Source organism: Panthera uncia (genome assembly GCF_023721935.1).
Source record: "Panthera uncia isolate 11264 chromosome C1 unlocalized genomic scaffold, Puncia_PCG_1.0 HiC_scaffold_3, whole genome shotgun sequence".
NCBI lineage: Eukaryota > Metazoa > Chordata > Mammalia > Carnivora > Felidae > Panthera > Panthera uncia.
In genome coordinates this window covers 44,301,877-44,329,568 of record NW_026057584.1, presented here as the reverse complement: position 1 = coordinate 44,329,568, position 27,692 = coordinate 44,301,877, and the positions used below count along the sequence as shown (strand labels likewise).

The 27,692-nt window shown below is 36.3% G+C and overlaps 1 protein-coding gene across 6 annotated transcripts in view; it reads left to right on the top strand.

The window, feature by feature from the left end:
- Nucleotides 1–27,692, top strand: part of PMS1 (PMS1 homolog 1, mismatch repair system component) — a 102,527-nt gene that overhangs the window by 39,914 nt on the left and 34,921 nt on the right. For 4 of the 6 annotated variants that reach the window (XM_049615342.1, XM_049615344.1, XM_049615340.1 and 1 more), the window contains one exon: nt 25,995–26,111. The exons of the other annotated variants lie outside the window; for them this stretch is intronic. In XM_049615342.1, the coding sequence (XP_049471299.1) occupies nt 25,995–26,111 (117 nt within the window). The remainder of the gene's footprint in view (nt 1–25,994; nt 26,112–27,692) is intronic. 6 annotated transcript variants of the gene reach the window in all.

Sequence of the window (27,692 nt, the reverse complement as noted above, 5' to 3'; positions counted from 1 at the left end):
TTCCTTAAACAAGCACTATAATCTTCAGCTTTAGTTGTAATAACTGAATTCCTGTGAAGTCCTGCTGTGTACATTTTCATTTATAATGTAGTTATTTCCTAGAACTAAAAAATTTTCTCAGTGTGATTATATGAAACCAATTTAGTATTCTAGCTCTTTCATATATGCATGAATAGTTCTGTAGACGACTAGTTTAGAATATAATGTTAAATTGTGATTTCAAATAAGGGGTACTTTCATATTTCATGGTTGTTGGTTTTTGTGAATGTGTTCTTCTGACTAAAATACTATTTATGGTTGTAAAAATTGTTTCGAATTGAATTTTGTTTTGATAATTAGAGGCCCACAGTATTGAAAAGCTGAATTGGATTATCATTGATACGAGAAGGTTTTAACTGTTACAAGAGAATAGTAATTTAAGGAGTGACTTTCCATCTACCTACCCTACCTCCATGTCACATTAGTCTAAAAGCTTATTGGGATCAGTTTATTTTTAAGGTCTGGAAGAATGATGACACAGCTTTGAAGAGTTGAATATCTCTGGCATCAGTCAATCTGGGAAGAGGCAGGACCTTAGCTGGAAACAGAAACCCAGAAAACTGGCCATAGAGATTTGGTAGTGTGTGTAGTGGCTTCCTCTCTTGACATAGTTTTCTGGGTCTCTAGGAGGGTACTCTTTTGTGGTGGTGGCTGAAGATGTAGGAGGAAGGGGGTGACCAAGAATGAGAAAGAAGGGACATGTTTATTAGATTATAAACTGAAGATTAAAAAGTAGTAGTTTATAATATGTATCCCCAACATTCATGATATTCTCTTTGTTCATTGTATTATTATTTTTTTTGCAACTCTTAGCCTTTTACACAAATATTGTTAAATGTCTCAGTTTTGTTTCAGCTGTACTATATGAGGAATCAAGAAAAAGTCCACAGTTGGGCCAGTATTACCCACATCCCAAGCAAGGTTATGGAGGCAGTATAGTCAACAGGAAATTCCAGTTCAAGACTGTAGTTCAAATGCCCTTTCCTTAAATTCCCTTTCTTTCTTCTAGTTCCAACTTTGAAAGTTTGAGTGGGTTTTGTTTTTTGTTTTGTTTTGTTTTGTTTTTAATTAATGAAGGTGGAGGTCCATTCAGATATAGTTTTCAGGTTAGCTTGAGGTTGATTATCAGTCTTGATTGGTTGGTTGGGATTTTTTGGTGATGTTGTGTTTTGTTTTGGTTTTTTGCTGCCTGCAAATTAATGATAACTAAATTCTTTAAATGGTTCTGTTTTTTTCTTTATTATATTCTTTTACTTTTCACCTAGTTTCTGTTAACTATTATATAGAAAAGATGAAAGACATACATAAGTCACATTTTATAGTAGTTTTTTTTAAGCTTATTTATTATTTTTATTTTTAATTTATTTATTTTGAGAGAAAGACAGAGCGCACACACACACACACACACACACACACACACACACACGAGTGGAAAGGGGCAGAGAGAGAAGGAAACAGGGAATCCCAAGCAGACTCCGTGCTGTCAGCACAGAGCCCAACACAGGGCTTGATCTCACGAACCGTTAAGATCAGGACCAGAGCCGAAATCAATAGTCAGATATTCAATGGAATGAGTCACCCAGGCACCCCTACTGTAGTTTATTTTTTATCTCGATGTTTATCCATACTATCCATATTGAAGGAATCTCTGAATTCTTCCCCTATCCCCAGCAAGACATAGTTATTCTTCGTCTTCTTCTGTAACATTATTTGCATATTTCTATTATGTCATTTTTGCTTTGTTGGCAATGATTTGTGTACTGTCTTTCCTTCTCAGCAGACTCTTGTGGGAGGGAGAACTGCATCTAATTCATATTCCCCTTAATACTCAGTGCATAGCACACAGTAAAATACTAAATGAAATACATGGTGCTAAAATCAAAATCACATAAATTTATAAAACTCCAGTTTTGAACACTCTGGCCTCTTTCAGAACAGGTGTCACTGGAGAATCCAATAGGATGAATCCTCAAAAAAGGATTCATTTTATAAATATGAGGATTCATCCTTTTAGATTCTTCAGTGACCTCTTAGATATTTACAGAGTATATTCTCACTTGTATTCATATATACTGTTCTAGTCTCTTTTCTTGGCATGTAAGTCATTGATATGTCTTCATTAGAACTAGTTAGGAAATACATAAAGATTGCATGGAGGGACAGTGAGAGGGAAACACTTGACAGGGACATAGTCTTTAAGTTATCAATTTAATATATTTTGTTTCTATTAACTTAGTTAAATGGAACTATATGATTATTCCTTTACAAATTCTCTAACCAAATACATCTTACAGTTACTATTTATCCTAATACATTTCTCTACTTCAAAACAGTAGATTTCTCTTCTGATCAGTAATTTCCAGAGAATTCTGCACAAATCTAGCTTTTTGAGCTTAGGCCAGTAAAAGTTGATCACATGATCTCTAAGGCCCTTTTCAACTCTAAACCTCTTTGATTTTTAAGGATGTCTACATAAATCTTAAGCACTTCATTTCTTAAAAAATTGGAGCTTCACATTTCCATCACTTAGAAGTTCTAAGAAGGTGATTTATATATCAAATCACAAAATATAAGCATTTATGCCTCCTAGATTTTTAGGTCTTTACATCTAGAAAAGACCACTGAAAATCTTTTTTGTCCTGTCTTAAACCTTTTAGCAAATAGAGTATTTTTATCCCTATCCCTTCCCATTTTATCTTCACGTGACCATGTGAGTGGATTGCCTAATAACTTAAATGTTTAATGTAGCATAAGATGAGCTAAAGTTCAATTCTCTTAGCTCTTAATGCAATATTTATTCTCCTTTGCTATAGCTTTTCCACAGCTACTAGATACAGAGCTTTGAGTATGTGCTATGGAATAATTATGTGATAGCCTATGGAATAATTACATGATAGGAGTTTACAGAATAAGTGAGGAAGATGTGAAAGTGTATGAACGTTTAAATAGATGAAAAGAATAATGAAAAGTTACTGATTATCAAATGATATTGGTAAATACTATGAAAAGGGAAAGGTTACTTCAGGCTAGAATAGTCAAGGAAGACTTCATGGTGGATGTATTTTGATCTGTATCTTTCTGTGGATGTTTAACAAATGTCTTGGCTGGACTGGAGCTGATGCTGGTGTAGATCAGTGTGTGTGGAGATAGGTCTGACCCCCATGAACAAGAGTTCTTTCTTGCTCTGAATAGATAAAATGTCACTTTACCTGTAACAAAATGTTTAGAGAACTTGCCTAAAGCCTAAGAGCTTCATGAAAATCAACTTAAAACCTCTTTATAGCTGGAATTCAGTTCCATACTAAATGTAGATGGTGAGGCAGGAGAGGGTCAGCAGAATTTCTGAAAAAAACCCTATGAGTAAGTGAAGGTATCTGATCTGGACAGAAAGGAAAACTTCTCCTTAGGTTTTTTTATTGATAGGAGCCAGATGAGAGCCCAGAGCAGTGAGGTGTAGATGTCCATTGGTAGTTACCAACAGGGAATCTTTAAGACCATCTCTCTCTCCTCCATGCTTTTATCTGTATGTGTCAGATGGTATTTCCAGAACTCTCAATCCTGGCAAGACCTCTTTAGTCTTTCCCTTAAGAGTCAAAGTCTTGCAACTGTGAAGTGCTTTGGGACTGCCAGCCCTAATCTCATCATGTTTCTATTCCCTTTTATGTCAATCAACTCAAGAAGGCTGAGTCTCTCAACTCATTCTTTATCACCCTGGACTCTTTTTCTCATCCAAATCATTTGTCTCTTACACATCCCCATGTCCTGAAATGTCCCATTTCATGATTAGTCACAAGTAAAATCCTCTGTGTCCTTAGCCTTTTCTTGCTCTGGAATCTGACTTTCCCTGAGAACACTATATCCTCTGCAGCCCTTTCAAATGGTGACTGATTTCTCTCATCTGTTTCTCACTTCCTTGTTCCTCATTGCAACTTCCAGACCATTCCTTTTTCTCTCCAACCCAAAATCTCATTCAGATTTTAATTTCATGTCTTTAGATCCCTAGATCACTATCACTCTGTGATTTCAGTATCCTCATAGTCCTTTCTAGCTTCTCAAATTTTTTACCTTTTCTCCAGTGATTGTTCTTTCCACCCTACTGTAGCTATTAAATCAGTGGCTATACCATAGACTTTGTTATTGCCAAAAACCACTTCCTCCATAATTTCATTGTTAAGTATTTCACTCTCTGACCATGACCTCCTGTGTCCCCAGCTTATTCCATCCAGCAACCTTCAGACTCTACTGGATCCATTGATCCTACCATCTTTTAATTGTTTTTTATCCATTTTTTCCTCATTTCTCTGCTTAAATTATAAGGTCCATAATTACCATGCTGTCCTTGGGTACTCCCTTAGTTTCTTGCTTCTCTCTCACTGAACTGTGCTTGTTTGACTAACCAAATCCTGGTGAAAGCCATCTTTTTGTCCTCTTGGTGCCTGAACCAAGCTGAATGTTGTAGAAGAAAATACACACCCATCATGACTTTAAATTCATGATCACTAATTTTAGTGCTGCCTGGCAGTCATACTGTGTTTCTCTAGTGCATTTTTCTCTCCTGATCTCCTACATCAGTGCTTTAAACAGACTGTAATGTGTATGTAGATCACCTGGGATTTCAGGATGCAGATTCTGATTTAGTAAGTTAGAAAGGGCCTGAGATTGTACATTCTCAACAAGCCTCCAAATGATGTGGTTGCTGCTGTCCATGAACTACACATTGATTGGCAAGATCCCAAATGGCCATTTCATCTATCCTGTCCTCAGACAGCCAACACCTTCCTTTCCGTCTTTACTGTCATCTGACCTTACATCCTATTTTAGTGAGAAAATTGAGGCAATCAGGAAAGGACTTCCACAAATCTATCCAGCTATCTGCAGCTGTGTCCATACATCAGCCTTCCCTTCCATCACTATGGATGTACTCCCCACGTTCCTAGGAAAAGCTGACTTGGGCACCTCTTCTGGAAATAGTTGTCTTTATTCATTTTCTCCAGTTACTGTCCTCCCATTCTCTCTTGAACCTATTTTCTCTCAGTTTTTCTCTACCACTCTCCCAAAACTGCTCTTGTCAGGGACCATTTACCTCCACATTGCTAAATCCAGTAGTCACTTGTCAGTCCTTATCTTAGTTAGCATTTGCCACAGTTGATCTTCCCATCCTTGAAACACTTTTTAACTTGGCTTCTAAGTCTGCACAACTTGTTTTTTTCCTATCTCTCTTTCTACATCAGTCCTCTAGTTGCATTTCATATCCTAACTTCTAAACTTTTAGTGTCCTACAATTTACTCTCTTGTATATATGTGTGTGTGTATATATACACATTTTCATAGTGTTCTTATTCAAATGACTTTACATATCATTTATCCATTGATGACTCCTAAATTTTTATCTCCATTCTATAACTCTCCCCTGAACTCCAAACTCCGATTACCACCCAGAAATCCTCTGTGTATTTGGTAATGATAATTTGACACATTTAACTTGTCAAAAACTGAGCTTTGTATCTCCTCTTCTGGAACTTTTTCCACAGCCTTTCCCATCAATATATGAGAATTCTGTATTTCTAGGTGGCAAACCAAATGCCTTAAGATTATCCTTGACTATTGATTCTCTTTCACTTTGATTCAAGAGTAAATTCTGTAGGCCTACCTTCAAAATATATGTAAAACCTAACCAGATTTCACTATGTCAGTGACTACCACTGTGGTTCAAGCCACCATCATCTCTCACCTGGGTTTTTTTAATAGTATCCTAATTGGATCTCTCCACTTCCTTCTTTGCTGTTTTAAGTCTGTTTACTGCCCAATAACTAGAGTGATTCTGTAAAAATGTAAGTCAGATCATGCATCTCCTCTTTAATGAGTTTCCATATCAGAGTAAAATCAAAGCCTTTGTAAATGGCCTATCAATTTTACATCTAGGTCAGTAAACTTTGTTTAAAAAAAAGAATTACATAGTAAATATTTTGGGGTTTGGGGGCTATACAGTCTCTTACAACTCTTCAGCTTTGCCTTTGTAGCATGAAAGCAGCCACAGACTGGAAAACTTCAAAAGGAAAATTTAAAGGCAATCAGCCCCTTGGCCTGTAGTTTGCTTCCCTTTTGTAGATGATCTGATTCACCATTTCATCTGATGTCATTTATTTCTTTCCTCTTACTCACTTTGTTTCAGTTGAACTAGCCTCCTTGTTGTTCCTTGAACTTGTTAGTCATACTTCCAATTCAGGACCTTTGTGTTTGTAGTTCCTTTGCCTAGAACATTTTTGTATACATTTGGCTCAATCTCATCTTTTAAAACTTCTCAGGCTTTCTTTAGCCACCCTAAAATTGCGGTCATTTCCCCTGTCCCACACACATTTTCCTGCTCTATTTTTCTTCTTAAAACTCATAACCATCTAATATGCTATATATTGTACTTATCTTGATTTATTGTCTTTCTCTTCTCTAGAATATAATTTCCATGAGAGGAAAGGTGTTTTACTACTGTCTCACTGCTGTACTCCTAGAGCCTACAGTAGTATTTCATGTAGGTGCTCAAAAAAAATAGGTGGTAAATGAATGTAATCAAGGGTTCAGAGCATGGAGGACAGGAGTGCTCCATCACATGAGTGGCACTAGTGCATACTAAATTGTGAATGTAGGTAGTTAAGCACTTATGATACAGGCTGATGAGGTCACTAAAGATTAAAGACAACAACTGGAACAGAGAGGTAGCAAAATAGCAAGTATTGGCTCTTAGACCTGAAACACTTCCTTTTCCTTCTGGGGAACTCATAGAAAGTCTGAGAAAAGGGAGGGCTGACTTTGGTCTCTAGGCGATGTGGATATTATTGAAGTAGACACAACCTGTAGTGAAGTAGACACAACTTGTAATTTCATCTAGGACCCCCCCCCCGCCCCCCCGCCCCAGGTGGGTGAGTCTATATTATAGAATTTGCTAATATGGATAAATGGATCAAGTCATTCTAGGTAGAGAAATAGTGTGAAGATAAAAGGTATAGCTAGGTAAGTACAGAGCACATTTAGAGGCAGTTAAATCAGTTTAGGTGAGTCAGGTATTTTATATAGAGAAGTAGAGGAAGATAGATAAGTGAAAGATAATTTGAGGCTAGATTATAAAAGAATATAAAAAGAATATAAAAGAATGCTAGGCTGAATCTTTTTTGTTTCTTTTTAATAGAAAATTGGGAATAGGGAAATGATCAAGGTGTTAACTCTGACATTAGTTTGGCAGTAGTGTGCAGGAAAGAATTGTAGGAGGCTTTGAGCAGTAAGTGTTACAGCTTTAAGCTGTAACAAAAGTCCAGGCACCTTGGGCCTGAATAAGGATAAATACATTGACAAAGAAAGCAAAGGGTGTCTGTGATAGCAATTATAAGGAAGAATCAATGAGACTGGTTGACTGCATGTGGAAAATGAACACAAAAGATCTGAGGGTATCTGATTTATTTAATTTACATGCCTAGGAAAATGATAATGCTACATCCCTTTTATATCCCTGGATGGGTGTATCTGACTTTCACTTTTAATATGTAGTTACCTTCATGTATTACTCTGACATAATTTTGATTTCACTTTAAAAAGAATCTAATACAAACAAAAAATGAGGTTTTGAAGTGAAGTTATTGTTACCTCATCAATAAAGGTTTTGGTAACTAGTCAATTAAGAAAGGAAAGTTAATCATCTCCAAGTTGGATGTTAGTTGCTAGCTTTAAACCTTACTGCTTGTTTTTTTTTTTTTTTTTAAGTGTTTTTTTATTTTTGAGACAGAGACAGAGCATGAGCAGGGGAGGGGCAGAGAGAGAGTGAGACACAGAATCTGAAGCAGGCTCCAGGCTTTGAGCTGTCAGCACAGAGCCCGATGCGGGGCTCGAGCTCACAAACCGCGAGATCATGACCTGAGCCGAAGTCAGACGCTCAACCGACTGAGCCACCCAGGTGCCCCAGAACTTACTGCTTGTTTTTAAAAAGAGGCACAAGGGGCACCTGGGTGCTCAGTTGGTTAAGCCTACAACTCTTGATTTTGGCTCAGGTCATGGACCTCACGGTTGTGAGATCAAGCCCCGTGTTGCACTGTGTTATGGGCATGGATCCTGCTTAAGATATTCTCTCTCTCTCTCTCTCTCTCTCTCTCTCTCCCTGTCTCTCCCTGTCTCTCCCTGTCTCTCCCTGTCTCTTCCTCTCCCCCCTACCTGTCCCACCCCTATGCGGGCATACAATTTCTCTCTCCCTCTCTCTCTCAAAAAAAAGGCATAAAATTAGAAAATAAGGTTATCTATCACCAGGACATTTGCCTGAATAAAACAGGATGCTTGGGAAGAGAAGTACCATCAGGGAAACACCAGGAGCCAGCTGATGGGAGTATTAGAAGCTCAGAATCTCTGGATTTGGTGTTTATCTCTTTCTTTCTAAGCATTATTTTGTCAAGAACACTTAACATGAGAGCTACCTCTTAATCTTTTTAGTATACAGTGCAATATTGTTGACTAGAGGTACAATGTTACACAGCAGATCTTTAGAACTTAATTGTGTTTAACTGAAATTTGATGCCCATTCATTAGTAACTCCCTATTTTCCCCTCCCCCCCATCCCCTGGATAACTACCATTCCATTCTTTGATTTAATGAACTTAACTATTTTAAATGCCTCATATAAGCAGAATCATGTATTTGTCTTTCTGTGACTGGCTTATTTCACTTGGCATAATATCCCCAAGAATCCTCCATGTTGTCACATATTACAGAATTTCCTTTTTTAAGGCTGAATAATATTCTATGAAATGGATATACTACATTTTCTTTAACCATTGATCTGTCAGTGGACATTTAAGTTGTTTCCACATCCTGGCTGTTGTATGTAATACTGCAGTGAATGTGAGTGCTAATACCACTTTCAGAGCCTGCTTTCAATTCCTTTGAATAAATACTCTGTCATGAGATTGGATTCCTAGATCATATAGTAGTTCTGTTTTTAATATTTTGAGGTACCTCCATACTATTTCCATAGTATTTGCATCCTCATGAATAGTATACAAGGGTTCCAGTTTTTCCACATTTTCCTCAATATTTATCTTTTCAGTTTTTGATAATAGCCATCCTGACAGGTGTGAGGTGATACCTCATTGTGGTTTTAATTTGCATTTACCTGATGATTAGTGAGATTGAGCATTTTTTCACATATCTGATGGCTTTTTATATTTTCTTCTTTGGAGAAATGTCTGTTCAAGGTCTTCACCCATTTTTTTTGTTGGTATTAGTGTTTTTGTTAGGGAGTTGTAGGAGTGCCTTACATACTTTGGAGATTAATCATTAGATATATAGTTTGTACATGTTTTCTACCATTCCATGGGTTGCCTTTTCATTCTGTTGATAGCTTCCTTAGCTGTGCAGAAGCATTTTAGTTTGATTAGTCCCTCTTGTCTGTTTTTCTTTGTTGCTTGTGCTTTTGGTGTAATATCAAAGAAATCATTGCCAAGATCAGCATCATGAAGATTTTCTCCTGTCTTCTCTTTTAGGAGTTTTACAATTTTTGGTCTTATATTTAAGTCTCTAATTCATTTTAAATTGATTTCTATGTATAACGTAAGATAAGGGTCCGACTTCGTTCTTTTGTATATGGATATCATTTTTCCAGCCCTGTTGGTTGAAGAGACTCTCCTTTCTGCATTGTGTGTTCTTGACACCCTCATCAGATATCAGTTGACCATATATGCATGGATTTATTTCTGGGCTTTCTACTCTTTTCCATCTGCCTTTATGATTGTCTTTATGCCACTACCATACTGTTGTGTTTACTGTAGTAATATATTTTGAAAGTAGGTAGTGTGATGTCTCCAGTTTTGTTCTTTACCTCTGGATTGATTGGGCTGTTTGTGGTCTTTTGTGGTTCCATGAGTTTTAGAATTGTGTTTTTCTATTTCTATAAAGAATGACATTAGGATTTTTGGTAGGAATTGCATTGAATTTGTAGAGTGCTTTGGGTAATATGGACATTTTAATAATACTAAATCTTCTGATCCATGAACACAGGATGCCTTCCCATTTGTCATCTTTAATTTCTTTTGTCAGTGTTTTGTAGTTCTCAGCCTACAAGTCTTTCACCTTTTAAATTTATTCCTAAGTATTTTTTTCCTTTTTGGTGCTCTTGTAAATGGTATTGCTTTTCTAATTCTTTTTCAGATAGCTCATTGTTAGTGGATAGGAACGTAGCTGGTTTTGTATGTTGATTTTGTATCTCGCAACTTTACTGAATTTATTAGTTCTAAGTTTTTTTTTAATATGTTATTTTTGTTATTTTGAGAGAGAGAAAGAGCAGAGGAGAGGCAAAGAGAAAGGGAGAGAGAATTCCAAGTCGGCTCTGTGCTGTCAGTGCAGAGCCCAACATGGCTCTCAAACCCATGAACCATGAGATCATGACCTGGGCTGAAATTAAGAGTCAGATGCTAACCCAACTGACCCACTTACGTACCCCCTAACAGGTTTTTGATGGAGTCTTCAGGGTTTTCTATGTATAGGATCATGTCATCTGCAAACATGGACAATTTTACTTCTTCCTTTCTGGTTTGGATGCCTTTTATTTCTTTTTCTTGCCTAATTGCTTTAGCCAGGACTTTAAGTTGTATGATGAATAGAAGTGGCAGAAACAGGCATCCTTGTCTTGTTCCTGATCTCAAAAAAAAAAAACCAAACTTTTAGTTTTTTACCATGGAGTGTAATGGCTGCTATGGGATTTTCATAGATGGCTTTTATTATGTTGAGGTACTTTCCTCCTATTCCTAGTTTATTAAATTTTTAATCATGAAATGGTGTTGAGTTCTATCAAATGCTCTTTCTGCACCTGTTGAGACAATCATGCAATTTTTATCCTTTATTTTGTTAATATACTGTATCAAAAAAACCAACTCTTAGGTTTTTTTTCTGCTGTTTTTCTATTTTCTCTTTAATTTATTTCTGCTCTGTTCTAATCTTTATTTCCTTCCTTCTGCTAACTTTGCTCTTAGTTTATTGTTTTTCTAGCTCCTTCAGGTGCTAGAAAAGTTGGTTGGTTGGGCTAGTTAGGTTGTTTATTTGACATCTTTCTTTTTTAATGTGTTATTGCTCTGGATAAACTGTACTGCTTTTACTGCATCCCATAAGTTTTGGTATATTGTCTTTCATTTACCTTAAAGTATTTTCTGATATTCTTGTGTCTTTGACTCAGTGGTTGTTTAGGAGTGTGTTATTTAATTTCCACATACTGTGACTTTTCTACTTTTCTTCCTGTTGATTTCTAGTTTCATTCCATTGTGGTTAGAAAAAATTCCTTGATAGGTTTCAGTCTGCCTAAATTTGTTAGACTTGTTTTGTCTTAACACTTGATCTGTCCTGGAGAAAGATCCATGTGACCTTGAGAAGATGATGTATTCTGCTGTTGAGTGGATTGTTCTGTATAGGTCTGTTAGGTCTGTTTGGTCTGTAATGTTCAGGTCTTCCATTTCCTTATTGATCTTCTGTCTGGATTTTCTATTCATTATTGGTCTTTATCTGCGAAGAGACCTAGAGAACCATGTGGAGGATGGAGTTGCATTGCAGACGAGATGGTTGGGATAGCTTCACTTAGAAGTATCAGCAGGTTTGGAGAAGAAATATCTCATGAAAAATCAATTGTAATAGAAAAGGTATTCTATTCAGTGAGAATAAAGAGGAAAAGCTGAAATCAAATAGTTACAAAGCAAAAGCAGCTTGATTTGCACATAACCTTTTCTGTAAAGTTAAATATGGATGGAAGTGATGGTTCAGGGTTCCAAGATGAAAGCGCTTTCAGAAAGGCTAATCTGAAAGATTATTAGAAAAACATTTCTAATAAGATTAATCAAATCTTGGAAATAATCCTTCTTGTTTTAAAGACCACAAAGAGTGTCTACAATCTTCCTTTGAAAGTTATGTAAAGATTAATTTCATGTTTTTAAATTTTTATTTAACTTTTTGAAAAATCCTATCTTTACAGGGTTCAAAAACCAAAAAAAAATAAGAAAAGGTACAGTGAAAAATTACTCTTAATTAGCTCCTATAAGCCTCCCCTCCCATAGGTGAAGTTACTGGTACTAATTTCTTTGTAATCTTCAGGAAAAATTATTATGTATACTCTATTTCAAAAAATGAATATAAAATAAGAGACATTGAAGCTGAGTAAAAGTAAGGATAAGAGATACTAAATTCAGACTTGTGTTGAATAAATTTTACTCTTCCTATTTTAGTCTGTGGGTACTTAGCAAGAATCAAGTCATATGAATGTTTATGATGTTAATACAATGTGATATTCTTTTAGCAGTAGTGATAATTATATTGGAAGTAGTTAAAGCTTTTTTAAAGAAATTCAGATGGGAACTTATTAGTATATCTGTGCATATTATCTGTTTCAAAGGTTTGATTGCAGTCTAGGCCAATATGTATACTTTTTATTTCATATTCTAGAATGAGTCACCTTTGGTCAGGCAGTGTTAATAGCAATGCATTTTTTAGTTAATTGTACATCACCTGTGTGCAGCCTCCTTTTTCCTGCTATTGCAAATTGACTTCACAGTTGAGGCTTACTACTTTAATACTGAGTATCTCATCTAATCACTTCCTTCAAATAGTGTATGTCAATGAAATAGGAAGAGTGACAAGATATATTTGGCTAATGTCAATCAATTACTTAATGTGCATGTAATAATATATTTTTTATTGAGGTGTTTTTGCACTGTCATCGTACTGACTAGAGTCAGATTCTTACTTGGCACATCCAGATGCTCCAACTTTGTGTGACCTAGATAGAAAACATATGGGGGTATGTGTGTGTATTTTTAGCACATGTTAAGCTTTCAGCCTTAGGGCAAAATATATGCAAAACTTCAAGAAGTGAAAAGAAAATCTCTTTTAGAAAAGAATACAGGATTGATGAAATGGTGGAGAAAACAAACTAAACTAAAAACTACTTGCTGTAGAAAATACAGTATTTAAAAATTGAGTTTCTTTAAAAACAAAGATCCTTAATTTTTAATTACCACATTTAAAAAATTTTTCATCCATTGTTTTCACAATGGGTTCTTTTTTTTGAAAATGAATTTTACTTTGCCTAAGTTGAAATGAAGATTTAATTTGTTGGCAGACCTCTTTATCATTTATTGCTATCCCAACTGTAACTCATTTAGAAAATGCTCCTAAATTAGCCCCATTGATCTGATGCAATAATCGCCTACTGTGAAATGTTGTTCCAGAACTACTAGCCATGTTCACTTTAAGAAAAGAAATTCTACATTTAATGATTCTTATGTTTGATAGCTTTTTTAGAACCCATTTCTTCAAGTGATCTTTTTGCAATCCTGTGCACTAGCTATTTATCAGGTCAGGCAGTGAAATAACATGTTTGGATTAATCAGCAGCTAAGATTTATATCTTTAGGCATCACCTGAGGCAGCACTCTAATACAAACTAAAATAATATATTTACATTAGAAGTATTACAAGTTTTATGTGTATTCAGTGCAGGAAATTTAGAAATCTTAAAACATTAATTTTCTTGAAATATTTTCTTGACTACTTTTTAAAACATCTTTACATGTATATATCAGAGATGTAGCTTTAAAGAGAGAAACTTTTTGTGAATAAATTGTTATTGCTCAACTGTTCCTTGTTTAGAGTAACTTGTGATATGGAAAGTTTGAAGCAGGGGCACTTCACTCCCGTACATTATTCAGAACTTTACCTACTTTCTGTTATTTTGAATATTCCTTAAAACACCAGCTAATAGCTGGCTTAAAATAACAGCTATAATTCAGAAAGCCAGCAGGGGCACTGGGGTGGCTCAGTTGTTTAAGCGGCCGACTCTTAATGTCGGCTCAGGTCATGATCTCACAGTTTGTGAGTTGGAGCCCCGCAACAGGCTCTGCACAGACAGCCTGCTTGGATTCTCTCTCTCCCTCTCTCTCTCTGCCCCTCCTCTGCTCTCTCTCTCTCTCTCTCTCTCTCAAAAATGAATAAAGAAACATTAAAAAAAAAAGAAAGAAAGAATCCAGCAGTTCTTTGTCTATTTACGTGCAAACATACAGGAAATGTAAAGATTACAGTCTGGCATTTCCTCAAAAAATAGTTACCATATTACCCAGCAATTTCACTTCTAGGAACATACCCAAGAGAAATGGAAACGTATTTCACACAAAAACTTGCACATGAATGTTCATATCCACATCATCCATAATAGCCAAAAGGTAGAAATAATCCAAACATATATCATCCAGTGAAAGGATAGTTGAAAAATATATCCATACAATGGAATATTACTTAATCATTAAAAAAGGAAGGAGAGTGCCACCTGGATGGCTCAGTTGATTAAGTGTCTGACTCTTGATTTCAACTCAGGTCATCGTTTCATAGTTTGTGAGATTGAGCCCCATGCTGGGCTCTGCTCTGCAGTGGGTATGGAACCTGCTTAAAATTCTCTCTCCCTCTCCCCCTAATCCTCCCCCCATTCCCTACTGACAAATCTCATGTGATCTAGGGAAAAATCTCACAGACATCTAAAGCCAAACATCGTGAAATCTCCTTCAAAACAACAACAACAACAGGGGGGCACTGGTACAACATGGATAAGCCTTGAAAATGTTACATTAAGTGAAAGAAACCACTCACAAAAAACTATGTATTGTATGATTCCATTTATATGAAAAACCCCAAGTAGGCAAATTTATAGAGACAGAAGGTAAATTAGTGATCACCTTGGGTAAAGGTGGCAGAGAATGGAGGGTGTTAATGGGTACAGGGTTTCTCTTTGGAATGATAAAATTGTTCTAAAATTAGTTGTGATAGTTGCATAACCTTGTAAATATACTGAAAACCATTGTCTTATACACTTAAAATGGGAGAATTTGTATGATTTATGAATTGTATCTCAATAAAAGTGTAATATTTAAAAAATGAAAGAAAAATAGAGGTTCCTTTGGATTTCCTAAAGTAAATTAGTAAACAAAGACTATAATTTCTTTCCTTTTTTTTTTTTTTAAGCCCCCACACCCAGCATGGAGCTTAACTTGGGGCTTGAACTCACTACCCTGAGTTCAAGACCTGAGCTGAGATCATGAGTCAGATGCTTAACCTACTGAACCATCCAGGTGCCCCAAAGACTATAATTTCTAACCCATGTAGTGAGATGACAACCCACAGTCTTAATTTTTAAAAATAAAGAAGTAGTTTTCAATTCCACTCAGGTTACTTTTCTCTAGAAAAATGTATTCTACAAATGTTCACTCCTTCAACAAATTGTTTGTTGTGCCCTATTGGGTATATGACAGTGTTCTTGATACCAGGGACACCATTACATTCCTGATTCTTCTTTTCTTCCTCTCCACATGCAGTCAGTCACCAAGTCACATTAAGTCTATTTCATGTCCTTTAGTTTATCCGTGTTCTCTTCCCCTCTTAGCAATATGTGTGGTTCTATTACCTAGACCAGTCTCAACCACAGTATTAATATTAGTAAAATACCAGAGATTGCAATTGTTTTACCTTAAAAAAAAAAAACTAGAGGAATAATCCTGTAAATGTCATTTTCACTAACTTGTATTCCACTTTGTTTTTTGGTAAGTGGAAGAAAAATTGGTAGCTTTACAGCTAGTGTGCCAGGAATCACACACAGTCCTCAGGGCTTAATGGGAATATTTTATGAATGTGGACTTCATCAATTTTGCATGTCCTCAGTATAAGTTGAGACACTTTGAGTTGGATTAATACAATCACATTTTTAAAAATCCATATTACTTTAGTTTCAGTTCTCAATAAATCATTGTTATAAAAGATCATTTTGATTTAAATACAATTTACCTATTACATAAATTTAAGATATATACAGCATGTTATGGGGCACCTAGGTGGCTCAGTTGGTTGAGCATCTGACTTCAGCTCAGGTCATGATCTCACGGTCTGTGGGTCAAGCCCCACATCGGGCTCTGTGCTGACAGCTCAGAGCCTGGAGCCTGCTTTGGATTCTGTGTCTCTCTCTCTCTCTCTCTCTCTCTCTCTCTCTCTCTGCCCCTCCCCCACTTGTGGTCTGTCTGTCTCTCTCTCAAAAATAAAATGTAAAAAAAATTTTTTTTTAATTAAAAAGAAAGATGTACAGCATGTTAAATGATACATTTATATATTGTAATATAGTTACCATTGTAGCAATAATAAGTATTTCTGTCATATTACATAATTTTCTTTAGTGGTTGGGATAATTAGGTTCTGCTCTCATAATAAGTTTAATGATTATTATGCAATACTGTTGTCAGTATTTGCTATATTATGCATTAGATCTCTAGGACTTATTTACTACTTGTTGCAAGTTTGTACCTTTAAACAACATCTGTCCTATTTCCCCATCCCCTAGTAACTACCATTTTATTCTCTGATTTCTACAAGTTTGTCTTTACATTCCATATATGAATGATATCATACAGTATTTATCTTTGTCTGACTTCTCTCACTTAACATAATGTCCTTAAAATCCAAAGATCTTTTTCTGATATCTATGTGTGATCAGGCATTTTCCCAACTAGATGTGTTTCTCCAGTGACTCTGCATTGCATGTAAGATAAACTATAAACTTGCTTCCATGATATGATAGTTCATTCAGGATCTTGCTCCTTTCTGTCCAGCTTCCATCCCCAGCAAAGGCATATTCTCTATGCTTCCATGTGTTGCATGTGCCCTTCTGTCTGTCAGCATTGCCCTTCCCATGATTTGTGGATGGCCAGCTCCTTTCAGGTCTCACTGCACATGCATTTGGCTCTGTGAAGTAGACCTAGGTTTCTTCTACAATGCCTCCTCTGTGTTTTGTAATAGCAGTTTTTATAATGCATTATAATTTTTATTTATTTTTATTTAATTTACATCAAAGTTAGTTAGCATATAGTGCAATAATGATTTCAGGAGTGGAATGCAGTGATTCACCCCCTACGTATAACACCCATTGCTCATCCCAACAAGTGTCTTCTTCTATGCCTCTTGTCCACAACCCCTCCAGCAACCCTCAGTTCTCTGTATTTAAGAGTCTCTTATGTTTTGTCCCCCTCCCTGTTTTTATATCATTTTTGCTTCCCTTCTCCTGTGTTCACCTGTTTTGTATTTAAATTCCACATATGAGTGAAGTCATATGATACTTGTCTTTGACTAATTTCACTTAGCATAATACCCTCTAGTTCCATCCACATAGTTGCAAATGGCAAGATTTCATTCTTTTTGATTGCCAAGTAATACTCCCTTTTTTTTTTTTAATTTTTTTTTAACGTTTATTTATTTTTTCTTTTTTTTTTTTTTCAACGTTTTTTATTTATTTTTTTGGGACAGAGAGAGACAGAGCATGAACGGGGGAGGATCAGAGAGAGAGGGAGACACAGAATCCGAAACAGGCTCCAGGCTCTGAGCGGTCAGCACAGAGCCCGACGCGGGGCTCGAACTCACGGACCGCGAGATCGTGACCTGAGCCGAAGTCGGCCACTTAACCGACTGAGCCACCCAGGCGCCCCTACTCCATTTTATACATATACCACATCTTCTTTATCCAGTCATCTGTTGATGGACATTTGGGCTCTTTCCATACTTTGGCTATTGTTGAGAGCACTGCTACAAACATTGGGGTGCATGTGTCCCTTCGAAACAGCACACCTTTATCCTTTGGATAAATACCTAGTAGTGTAATTGCTGGGTCGTTGGGTAGTTCTATTTTTAATTTTTTGAGGAACCTCCATACTGTTTTCCAGAATGGCTGCATCAGTTTGCATTCCCACCAGCAGTGCAAAAGAGATCTTCTTTCTCTACATCCTCACCAACATCTGTTGTTGCCAGAGTTGTTAACGTTAGCCATTCTGACAGGTGTGAGGTGTTTTCTCATTGTGGTTTTGATTTGTATTTCCCAGATGATGAGTGATGTTGAGCATTTTTTTCATGTGTCTGTTAGCCATATGGATGTCTTATTTTGAACAGTGTCTGTTCATGTCTTTTGCCCATTTCTTCACTGAATTCTTTGTTTTTCAGGTGTTGAGTTTTGTAAGTTCTTTATAGATTTTGGATACTAACCTTTTATCTGATATGTCATTTGCAAATATCTTCTCCCATTCCGTTGGTTGCCTTTTAGTTTTGCTGATTGTTTCTTTCGCTGTGCAGAAGCTTTTTATTTTGATGAGGTCCCAATAGTTCATTTTTGCTTTTGTTTCCCTTTCCTCCAGAGATGTGTTGAGTAAGAAGTTGCTGTGGCCGAAGTCAAAGAGGTTTTTGCCTGCTTTCTCCTCGAGGATTTTGATGACTTCCTGTTTTATTTTTAGGTCTTTCATCCATTTTGAGTTTATTTTTGTGTATGGTGTAAGAAAATGGTCCAGGTTCATTCTGCATTTGGCTGTCCAGTTTCCCCAACACCATTTGCTAAAGAGACTGTCTTTATTCCATTGGGTATTCTTTCCAGCTTTGTCAAAGATTAGTTGGCCATATGTTTGTGGGTCCATTTCTGGGTTCTCTATTCTGTTCCATCGATCTGAGTGTCTGTTTCTGTGCCACTATATACTGTCTTGATGATTATAGCTTTGTAATACAGCTTGAAATCCAGAATTGTGATGCCTCCAGCGTTGGTTTTCTTTTTCAGGATTGCTTTGGCTTTTCTGATCCCATACAAATTTTAGGATTGTTTGTTCTAGCTCTGTGAAGAATGCTGGTGTTGTTTTCATAGGTATGGCATTAAATATGTAGATTGCTTTGGGTAGTATTGACATTTTAACAATATTTGTTCTTCCAATCCATGAGCATGGAATATTTTTCCTTTGTGTGTGTGTGTGTGTGTGTGTGTGTGTGTGTGTCTTCTTAAGTTTCTTTTATAAGCTTTCTATAGTTTTCAGTGTATAGATTTTTCACCTCTTTGGTTAGGTTTATTTGTAGGTATTTTATGAGTTTTGGTGCAATTGTAAATGGGATCAATTCTTTGAATTCTCCTTCTGTTGCTTCATTATTGGTGTATAGAAATGCAACTGATTTCTGTGCATTGATTTTATATCCTACAACTTTGCTGAATTCATGAATCAATTCTAGCTCAGTTTTTTGGTAGAATCTTTTGGGTTTTCTGTATAGAATATCATGTCATCTGTGAAGAGTGCAAGTTTGACTTCCTCCTTGCCAGTTTGGGTATCTTTTATTCCTTTGTGTTGTCTGATTGCTGAGGCTAAGACTTCCAATACTGTATTGAATAACAGTGGTATGAGTGGACATCCCGGTCATGTTCCTGACCTAAGGGGGAAGCTGTCAGTTTTTCCCCATTGAGGATGATATTAGCAGTGGGTCTCTCATATATGGCTTCTGTGATCTTGAGGTATGATCCTTCTATCCCTACTTTCTTGAGGGTTTTTATCAAGAAAGGATGCTGTATTTTGTTGAATGCTTTCTCTGCATCTGTTGAGAGGATCACGTGGTTCTTACTCTTTATTTTATTAACGCAATATATCACATTGATTTGCAGACATTAAACCAACCTTGCATCCCAGGTATAAGTCCCACTTGATTGTGGTGAATAATTCTTTTAATGTACTGTTGGATCTGGTTAGCTAGTATCTTGTTGAGAATTTTTGCATTCATGTTCATCAGGGAAATTGGTCTATAGTTCTCCTTTTTAGTGGGGTCCTTGTCTGGTTTTGGAATCAAGGTAATGCTGGCCTCATAGAATGAGTTTGAAGTTTTCCTTCCATTTCTATTTTCTGGAACAGCTTCAAAAGAATAGGTGTTAACTCTTCTTTAAATGCTTGAGAATTCCCCTGGAAAACCATCCAGCCCTGGATTTTTGTTTTTTGGGAGGTATTATGCATTATAATTATTTTAATATTTTGTTTTCCTTTTATATTTTTAGCTTGTTGAGAGCCAGTTCCTTATCCTTTCATCTTTGTATTCCCAGCTTTTAGCATGGAATCTGGTATGAAGTTAATGCTCAGTAAATATTTGCTGAAAAAATTCAAAATCAGTTTCTCTAATTAATTGGGATAAGTATATATTGTATGTAATGAAATTAAAGATTAAAAATGTTCTTGTGATTCTTCATCCCATGTTTCCTGGAGCAGTGACAGTTTTAAATAGTCCAGTGTATTGTCCTTTAACTATAAATGTAGTTACCAAGACATAATTTTTTATTTAGAAATATACACATTAAACCTATACCTCAGTTTTTAATTGTTTACTATTTTTTAATACTTAGATTTCATGTAGTTTGTATATTTTTTTCTAATTCAGGTCACTTTCAAAGCAATACATAATAGTGAGATGTTGAAATTTAGGATGGAACAATACCTAAATTGTCTTCCTCATTCTGTCATTTTGCTGTGCACTTTGGGCCTAATTACTGCACATCTATATTTATATGTATATTAATGAATGAAAATTATTGGAAATTTAGAAATCCTTAGGTATAAGGCTCTGTTATAATAAGATTAAGGTTGGTACTGACAGCTGTAGTCTGAAAAATACTGTGATTTTAGGATTATAGGATAGTAGTTCCCTATCTTTTTTGGTTTCATTATTCTGGTATGTGTTCTTTTTTGGGGGGGGACCCCAATTATTTACCTTTAAGTGAATAGATTAAAAATAATTTTGGTTTGAGAATACATTAATACCCTCAAGTTAATTAGACAGATAGTTATCACATAGCCATGGAGGGTAATTATACATGAAAATGCATTTCTCTTTAAGAATTCCCAATTAGGGTCTGGCATTGGCTCTAGCTTATTACTGTTTTTAACTAGAGAGGGGAGGGATGTTAGCAAAGTAAAAACAGTGAGTTTGTAGCCATAAAAGTTGGGTATAAATCATGGTTCCATGACCTGCTATCTAAGTTTCTTTGGGTAAATCAGTCAGTATCAGCTTCAGTTTCCTCATTTACATAATGAGATAATAATACCTACATGAAATAGTTGTGAAAATTAACAGTAGTTTCTATGATAGTAGTGTCAATTAAGTTTTTCCTAAATCATAACTCCTGTTGAATTAGTATTAATAAAACGCTAGGAATAAGTTTTTCCTGTTAAATATCAGGTAGTTTGTCTTATTGAGTACTACCTGTGTTTTCCCAAGCAGGTTTGTCTTTAAGATTCTAAAAACAGTGCTTTACAGATGATAAACATCAACATGCAGAGTCAGTGCTAATTGTTATGTCCAGAAGAGCACTTTCCTTCATTACTATCCCCTAACCTGCCAGTTAGAGGACAACATGAATCTATTTACTTCACCTTTCATTTTAGTATATATAATATTGTTAGTACTTAAAACTGCCTGTGTAAGTTCCTGGTCATGTTAAGGAGCTTGTTTGGCCAGTCAGAAGGTCTCTCTTTTGGTCAAGTCAGAACCTCTCTTTCTCTGTCTCTCTCTCTCTCTCTCTCTCTCTCAAGCCTTCTCTGCAATCAGATATTTAAATCGGTATGTTTTCACTCACAACCAGTAACTTTTCTACATTACAGGGGAAAAAAAAAAAATAGAACAAAGAGGAACTTATCAACCTCCAGTCATTGAATCTATAAACCTACCTGTGTGTGACCCATTCTTCTTCATTGCTTCTGATTCAAGTGTGTCATATTAAGACCCACCCTTGATCCACACTTGCCTCGATTATTCCTCTGCTTTCAGTTTATAGCCAAACTGTCTAAATGTTTATTTATTTTAATAGAGAATGAGAGAGAGTGTATGCACGAGTGGGGGGGGTGGGCAGAGAGAGAGAGAGACAGAGAATCCCAACAGGCTCTACGCTGTCAGTGCAGAGCCTGACATGGGACTCAGTCTCTTGAGCTGTAAGATCGTGACCTGAACTGAAATCAAGAGGTGGACACTTAACCAACTGAGCCACCCAGAAACCCCTACAGCCAAACTTTCTGAAATACTATCTAGGTTCATCTTTTTTTTTTTTAATGTCCTCACTTTAATCACTATCCAGCCATTGAAATTTGGCTTTATTTACTCTCCTTTCCTGGAACTGATTGCTAAATCCTGTGGCCACATCTTTGCATACTCGACATTGGACTCTTGACATTGGTCAAATATGACTACTTTCTTCTTAAAAATTTTTCTTGTTCTGTGTACCATACTGTTTGGTAGCTCTTCCTGCCTTTGTGGCCACTCCTTTTCAGTCTGTTTTTCCTCTGCAGGTCCCTTGAATGTTAATGTTTTCTCCTAGCCCCTTTACACATTTTTCTCAGGATTTAGGAAGTGCCATGTAAATATTTGTTGAGTGAACAACTTATGACTGTATTGATGGTCTCCAGAGATTTGACTATAATTGGATCTTGTTAACTGAAGAAATTGCAGTATATCATACCTGATGGTGCACTTCACAGTCAAACTTTGGTCAGTCTCTCGGGACCATGATTCTTTTAAACTACCCTACTACATATTTGCAGTGGAAAAAATCTGGGCTCGTTATTTAGCTTTTATGTCTGTGAGGTTCACTTAGCTTTTTGTAAGTGTTCTGTATATAAAAGGTAATTACAAAGACAATTTTATTTTATTTCATTTTTTTAATATGAAATTTATTGTCAGATTGGTTTCCATACAACACCCAGTGCTCATCCCAACAGGTGCCCTCCTCAGTGCCCATCACCCACTTTCCCCTCCCTCCCATCAAACCTCAGTTTATTCTCAGTTTTTAAGAGTGTCTTATGGTTTGCCTCCATCCCTCGCTAACTTTTTTTTTTCCCCTTCCCCTCCCCCATGGTCTTCTGTTAAGTTTCTCAGGATCCACATAAGAGTGAAAACATGGTATCTATCTTTCTCTGTAATGACTTATTTCACTTAGCATCACACTCTCCAGTTCCATCCACGTTGCTACAAAAGGCCATATTTCATTCTTTCTCATTGCCAAATAGTATCCCATTGTATGTATAAACCACAACTTCTTTATCCATTCATCAGTTGACATTTAGGCTCTTCCCAAAATTTGGCTATTGTTGAAAGTGCTGCTATAAACATTGGGGTACAAGTGCCCCTATGCATCAGCACTCCTGTGTGCCTTGGGTAAATTCCTAGCAGTATTATTGCTGGGTCATAGAGTAGATCTATTTTTAATTTTTTGAGGAACCTCCACACTGTTTTCCAGAGTGACTGCACCAATTTGCATTCCCACCAACAGTGCAGGAGGGTTCCCATTTCTCCACATCCTCGCCAGCATCTATAGTCTCCTGATTTGTTCATTTTGGCCACTCTGACTGGCGTGAGGTGATATCTGAGTGTGGTTTTGATTTGTATTTCCCTAATGAGGAGCGACGTTGAGCATTTGTTCTTGTGCCTGTTGGCCATCTGGATGTCTTCTTTAGAGAAGTGTCTATTCATGTTTTCTGCCCATTTCTTCACTGGATTATTTGGTTTTTGGGTGTGGAGTTTGGTGAGTTCCTTACAGATTTTAGATACTAGCCCTTTGTCCGATATGTCATTTGCAAATATCTTTTCCCATTCCATTGGTTGCCTTTTAGTTTTGTTGGTTGTTTCCTTTGCTTTGCAGAAGCTTTTTATTTTCATGAGGTCCCAATAGTTCATTTTTGATATTAAGTCCCTTGCCTTTGGAGATGTGTCAAGTAAGAAATTGCCGTGGCTGAGGTCAGAGAGGTTTTTTCCTGCTTTCTCCTCTAGGGTTTTGATGGTTTCCTGTCTCACATTCAGGCCCTTTATCCATTTTGAGTTTATTTTGTGAATGGTGTAAGAAAGTGATCTAGTTTCATCCTTCTGCATGTTGCTGTCCAGTTCTCCCAGCACCATTTGTTAAAGAGATTGTCTTTTTTCCATTGGATGTTCTTTCCTGGTTTGTCAAAGATTAGTTGTCCATACTTTTGTGGGTTCAGTTCTGGAGTCTCTGTTCTATTCCATTGGTCTATGTGTCTGTTTTTGTGCCAGTACCATGCTGTCTTGATGATTACAGCTTTGTGGTAGAGGCTAAAGCCTGGGATTGTGATACCTCCTGCTTTGGTGGTCTTCTTCAGTATTACTTTGGCTATTCGGGGTCTTTTGTGGTTCCATACAAATTTTAGGACTGCTTGGGGTGCCTGGGTGGCTCAGTCGGTTAAGCGTCCGACTTCAGCTCAGGTCACGATCTCACGGTCCGTGAGTTCGAGCCCCGCGTCAGACTCTGGGCTGATGGCTCAGAGCCTGGAGCCTGCTTCCGATTCTGTGTCTCCCTCTCTCTCTGACCCTCCCCCGTTCATGCTCTGTCTCGCTCTGTCTCTCTCTGTCTCAAAAATAAATAAACGTTAAAAAAAAACGTTAAAAAAAATTTAGGACTGCTTGTTCTAGCCTCAAGAAGAATGCTGGTGCAATTTTGATAGGGATTGCATTGAACATGTAGATTGCTTTGGGTAGTATTGACATTTTAACAATATTATTCTTCCAATCCATGAGCACAGACTGTTTTTCCATTTCTTTGTATCTTCTTCAGTTTTCTTCATAAGCTTTCTATAGTTTTCAACATACAGATCTTTTACCTCTTTGGTTAGGTTTATTCCGGGTAGTTTATGCTTCTTGGTACAATTGTGAATGGGATCAGTTTCTTTATTTGTATTTCTGTTGCTTCATTATTAGTGTATAAGAATGCACCTGATTTCTGTACGTTAATTTTGTATCCTGCGACTTTGCTGAATTCATGTATCAGTTCTAGCAGACTTTTGGTGGAGTCTGTCAGGTTTTCCATGTATAATATCATGTCATCTGCAAAAAGTGAAAGCTTGACTTCATCTTTGCCAAATTTGATGCCTTTGATTTCATTTTGTTGTCTGATTGCTGATGCTAGAATTTCCAACACTACATTAAACAACAGCGGTGAGAGTGGACATCCCTGTCATGTTCCTGATCTCCGGGGAAAAGTTCTCAGTTTTTCCCCATTGATATTAGCTGTGGGCTTTTCATTAGAAAGGGAAGGGAAACTTCCAGGCTTATTTTATGAAGCCAGCATTAGTTTGATTCCCAAACCAGACAGAGACCCAGCAAAAAAAGAGAACTATAGGCCAATATCCCTGATGAATATGGATGCAAAAATTCTCAACAAGATGCTAGCAAATCGAATTCAACAGCATATAAAAAAAATTATTCACCGTGATCAAGTGGGATTCATTCCTGGGCTGCAGGGCTAGTTCAATATTTGCAAATCAACCAATGTGATACATCACATTAATAAAAGAAAAGATAAGAACTATATGATCCTGTCAATTGATGCAGAAAAAGCATTTGACAAAATTCAGCACCCTTTCTTAATAAAAACCCTGGAGAAAGTCGGGATAGAAGTAACATAGAAAGATAATTTTATTTTATTTATTTTTTTATTTAAAAAAATTTTTTTTAACATTTATTCTTGAGACAGAGACAGAGCATGAACAGGGGAGGGGCAGAGAGAGAGGAAGACCCAGAATCTGAAACAGCCACCCGGCTCTGAGCTGTCAGCACAGAGCCCGACGTGGGGCTCAAACCCACAAACTGTGAGATCATGACCTGAGCTGAAGTTGGACGCTTAACTGACTGAGCCACCCAGGCACCCCAAAGATAATTTTAAAGAGCATGCATTATCTCAAATTTTTATAGGAGTTTATTTACAGAAATCATTTAGCTTAACAATTTAAATGTACTTTGAATTATATATTCTAAAGTTTAGGATTAGGTACTGGCCTTTGTGTTTGCCTACATTGTATATTTTCATCTTTCAACAATTCTGGGAGATAAATATTGTTAGTCATCTTGTAGAGAGAACACCGAGGTTAGGGGAAGTTAAATAGATTTTATGCTGTAACATATACAGTTACTAAAATTCAGAACCAGAGTTCTGACTGACTGTATAGCCCATGCTTCTCTTCTAAATGATATTGAAAATACAAGCTGGGGATGAATGCTAAATACAGAAATAAATGGTGTAGTACTTGAGTTTAGTAAATCTAAATTGTATTCAAAGTTGTCTGTGTCTTTTGTCCTTAGGCGGTTATTTGGCAGAAAACTAGAGTATCTGATCATAAGATGGCTCTCATGTCTGTTCTGGGGACTGCTGTTATGGGCAACATGGAATCCTTTCAGTACCACTGTGAAGAATCTCAGGTATACAACAAAGTGTTCTTTAATAATTCTGGTTTACCAATGAAACTCAATTATTTTTCTTCTAGGGAGTTGAGGTGGCAATAAGTTCTTGTAACATTTTACTTAAATATATGTATAGGTAAAAAAAGAACATAACATTTACAGCTTATATTTAACCCTCTCTCCCTATCCCTACTTCCTGTTTTTATCTTTGTATTTGTTTTTAATTTTAAGCATTGTGGTTCCATTATTTTTTTTATAATGATTTTCAATTGAGTATCTTATCTGTTTACATTTCAGTATTAAAGAAGAGTTGAGTTCTCTTACCTTTGTTTTCCCTTTCCTATTCTAAATAGATTCTGCATCTTTCTTTTCTTGATCTCTAGCTTCAGACAGTGCTTTTTGAGTTCTTATAATGTTAGATGAGGTTATGAACACTCCAACTCTTACTTGCTCTTCCCTCTCTCAATTGTGTCCACTCTACTTTTATGTTGTCAAGCAATTTGTTTTCTTTTATAACCATTTTTAAATTTTCCATCTTTTGTTTGAAAATTGATTCTAAAAGTTGAAAACTTATATGGAGTATATTACTATGGCTACAAATAATTTACATTGTAAAGCCTAGTATTGTTCTAGGATCACATTTCTTAAGAATCCACGTTATATATCCATGCCATACAAATGAGACTATTTCTATTGTCCCAATTAAATAGAATATCCTTTCTTGTTGTCCTATTTATTGCTCAAAATGTCATGTTTTTCTTTGCTTTATCTGTGAACTCTTATATAGTTTCTTGTTTTCTTGCTGGAGTTTCTAAGATCTGGGTTTTTTCCCTTTTTTAAGTGAAGAAACTTTTCTTCATCTTCTCAGCAATAAAATCCAGCACTTTTACTTACTCCAACTATAGCTAGAGTTCCATTTTTTTTTTTAAATAATTAGATTTAGAACCCAATTTCTTATTTGGACTGATCACATATCAGGCATTCTGCACAGATCTTATCCTGGAATGGAATTTTTTTTCATAGGAGTACTAGTTGTTTCCACTATTTCTTATATCCCATGCCTTTTTCTTTCTTAGTCTTTGTTATCATTTTTCTCATATACATCTTTAGTTAACTTCCACAGAAAGGGGATATGAGAGGTAGACTTTTATATACAAGAATGACTTTATTTTGTACTTCTCTTGATAGTCTGGTAGAGGTAGAATTCTAGGTTGAAAATAAGTTTTTTTTTATGGTTTTTTTTTTTTCAATATATGAAGTTTATTGTCAAATTGGTTTCCATAACACCCAGTATTCATCCCAAAAGGTGCCCTCCTCAATACCCATCACCCACCCTCCCCTCCCTCCCACTCCCCATCAACCCTCAGTTTGTTCTCAGTTTTTAAGAGTCTCTTATGCTTTGGCTCTCTTCCACTCTAACCTCTTTTTTTTTTTTCCTTCCCCTCCCCCATGGGTTTCTATTAAGTTTCTCAGGATCCACATAAGAGTGAAACCATATGGTATCTGTCTTTCTCTGTATGGCTTATTTCACTCAGCATAACACTCTTCAGTTCCATCCATGTTGTTACAAAAGGCCATATTTCATTCTTTCTCATTGCC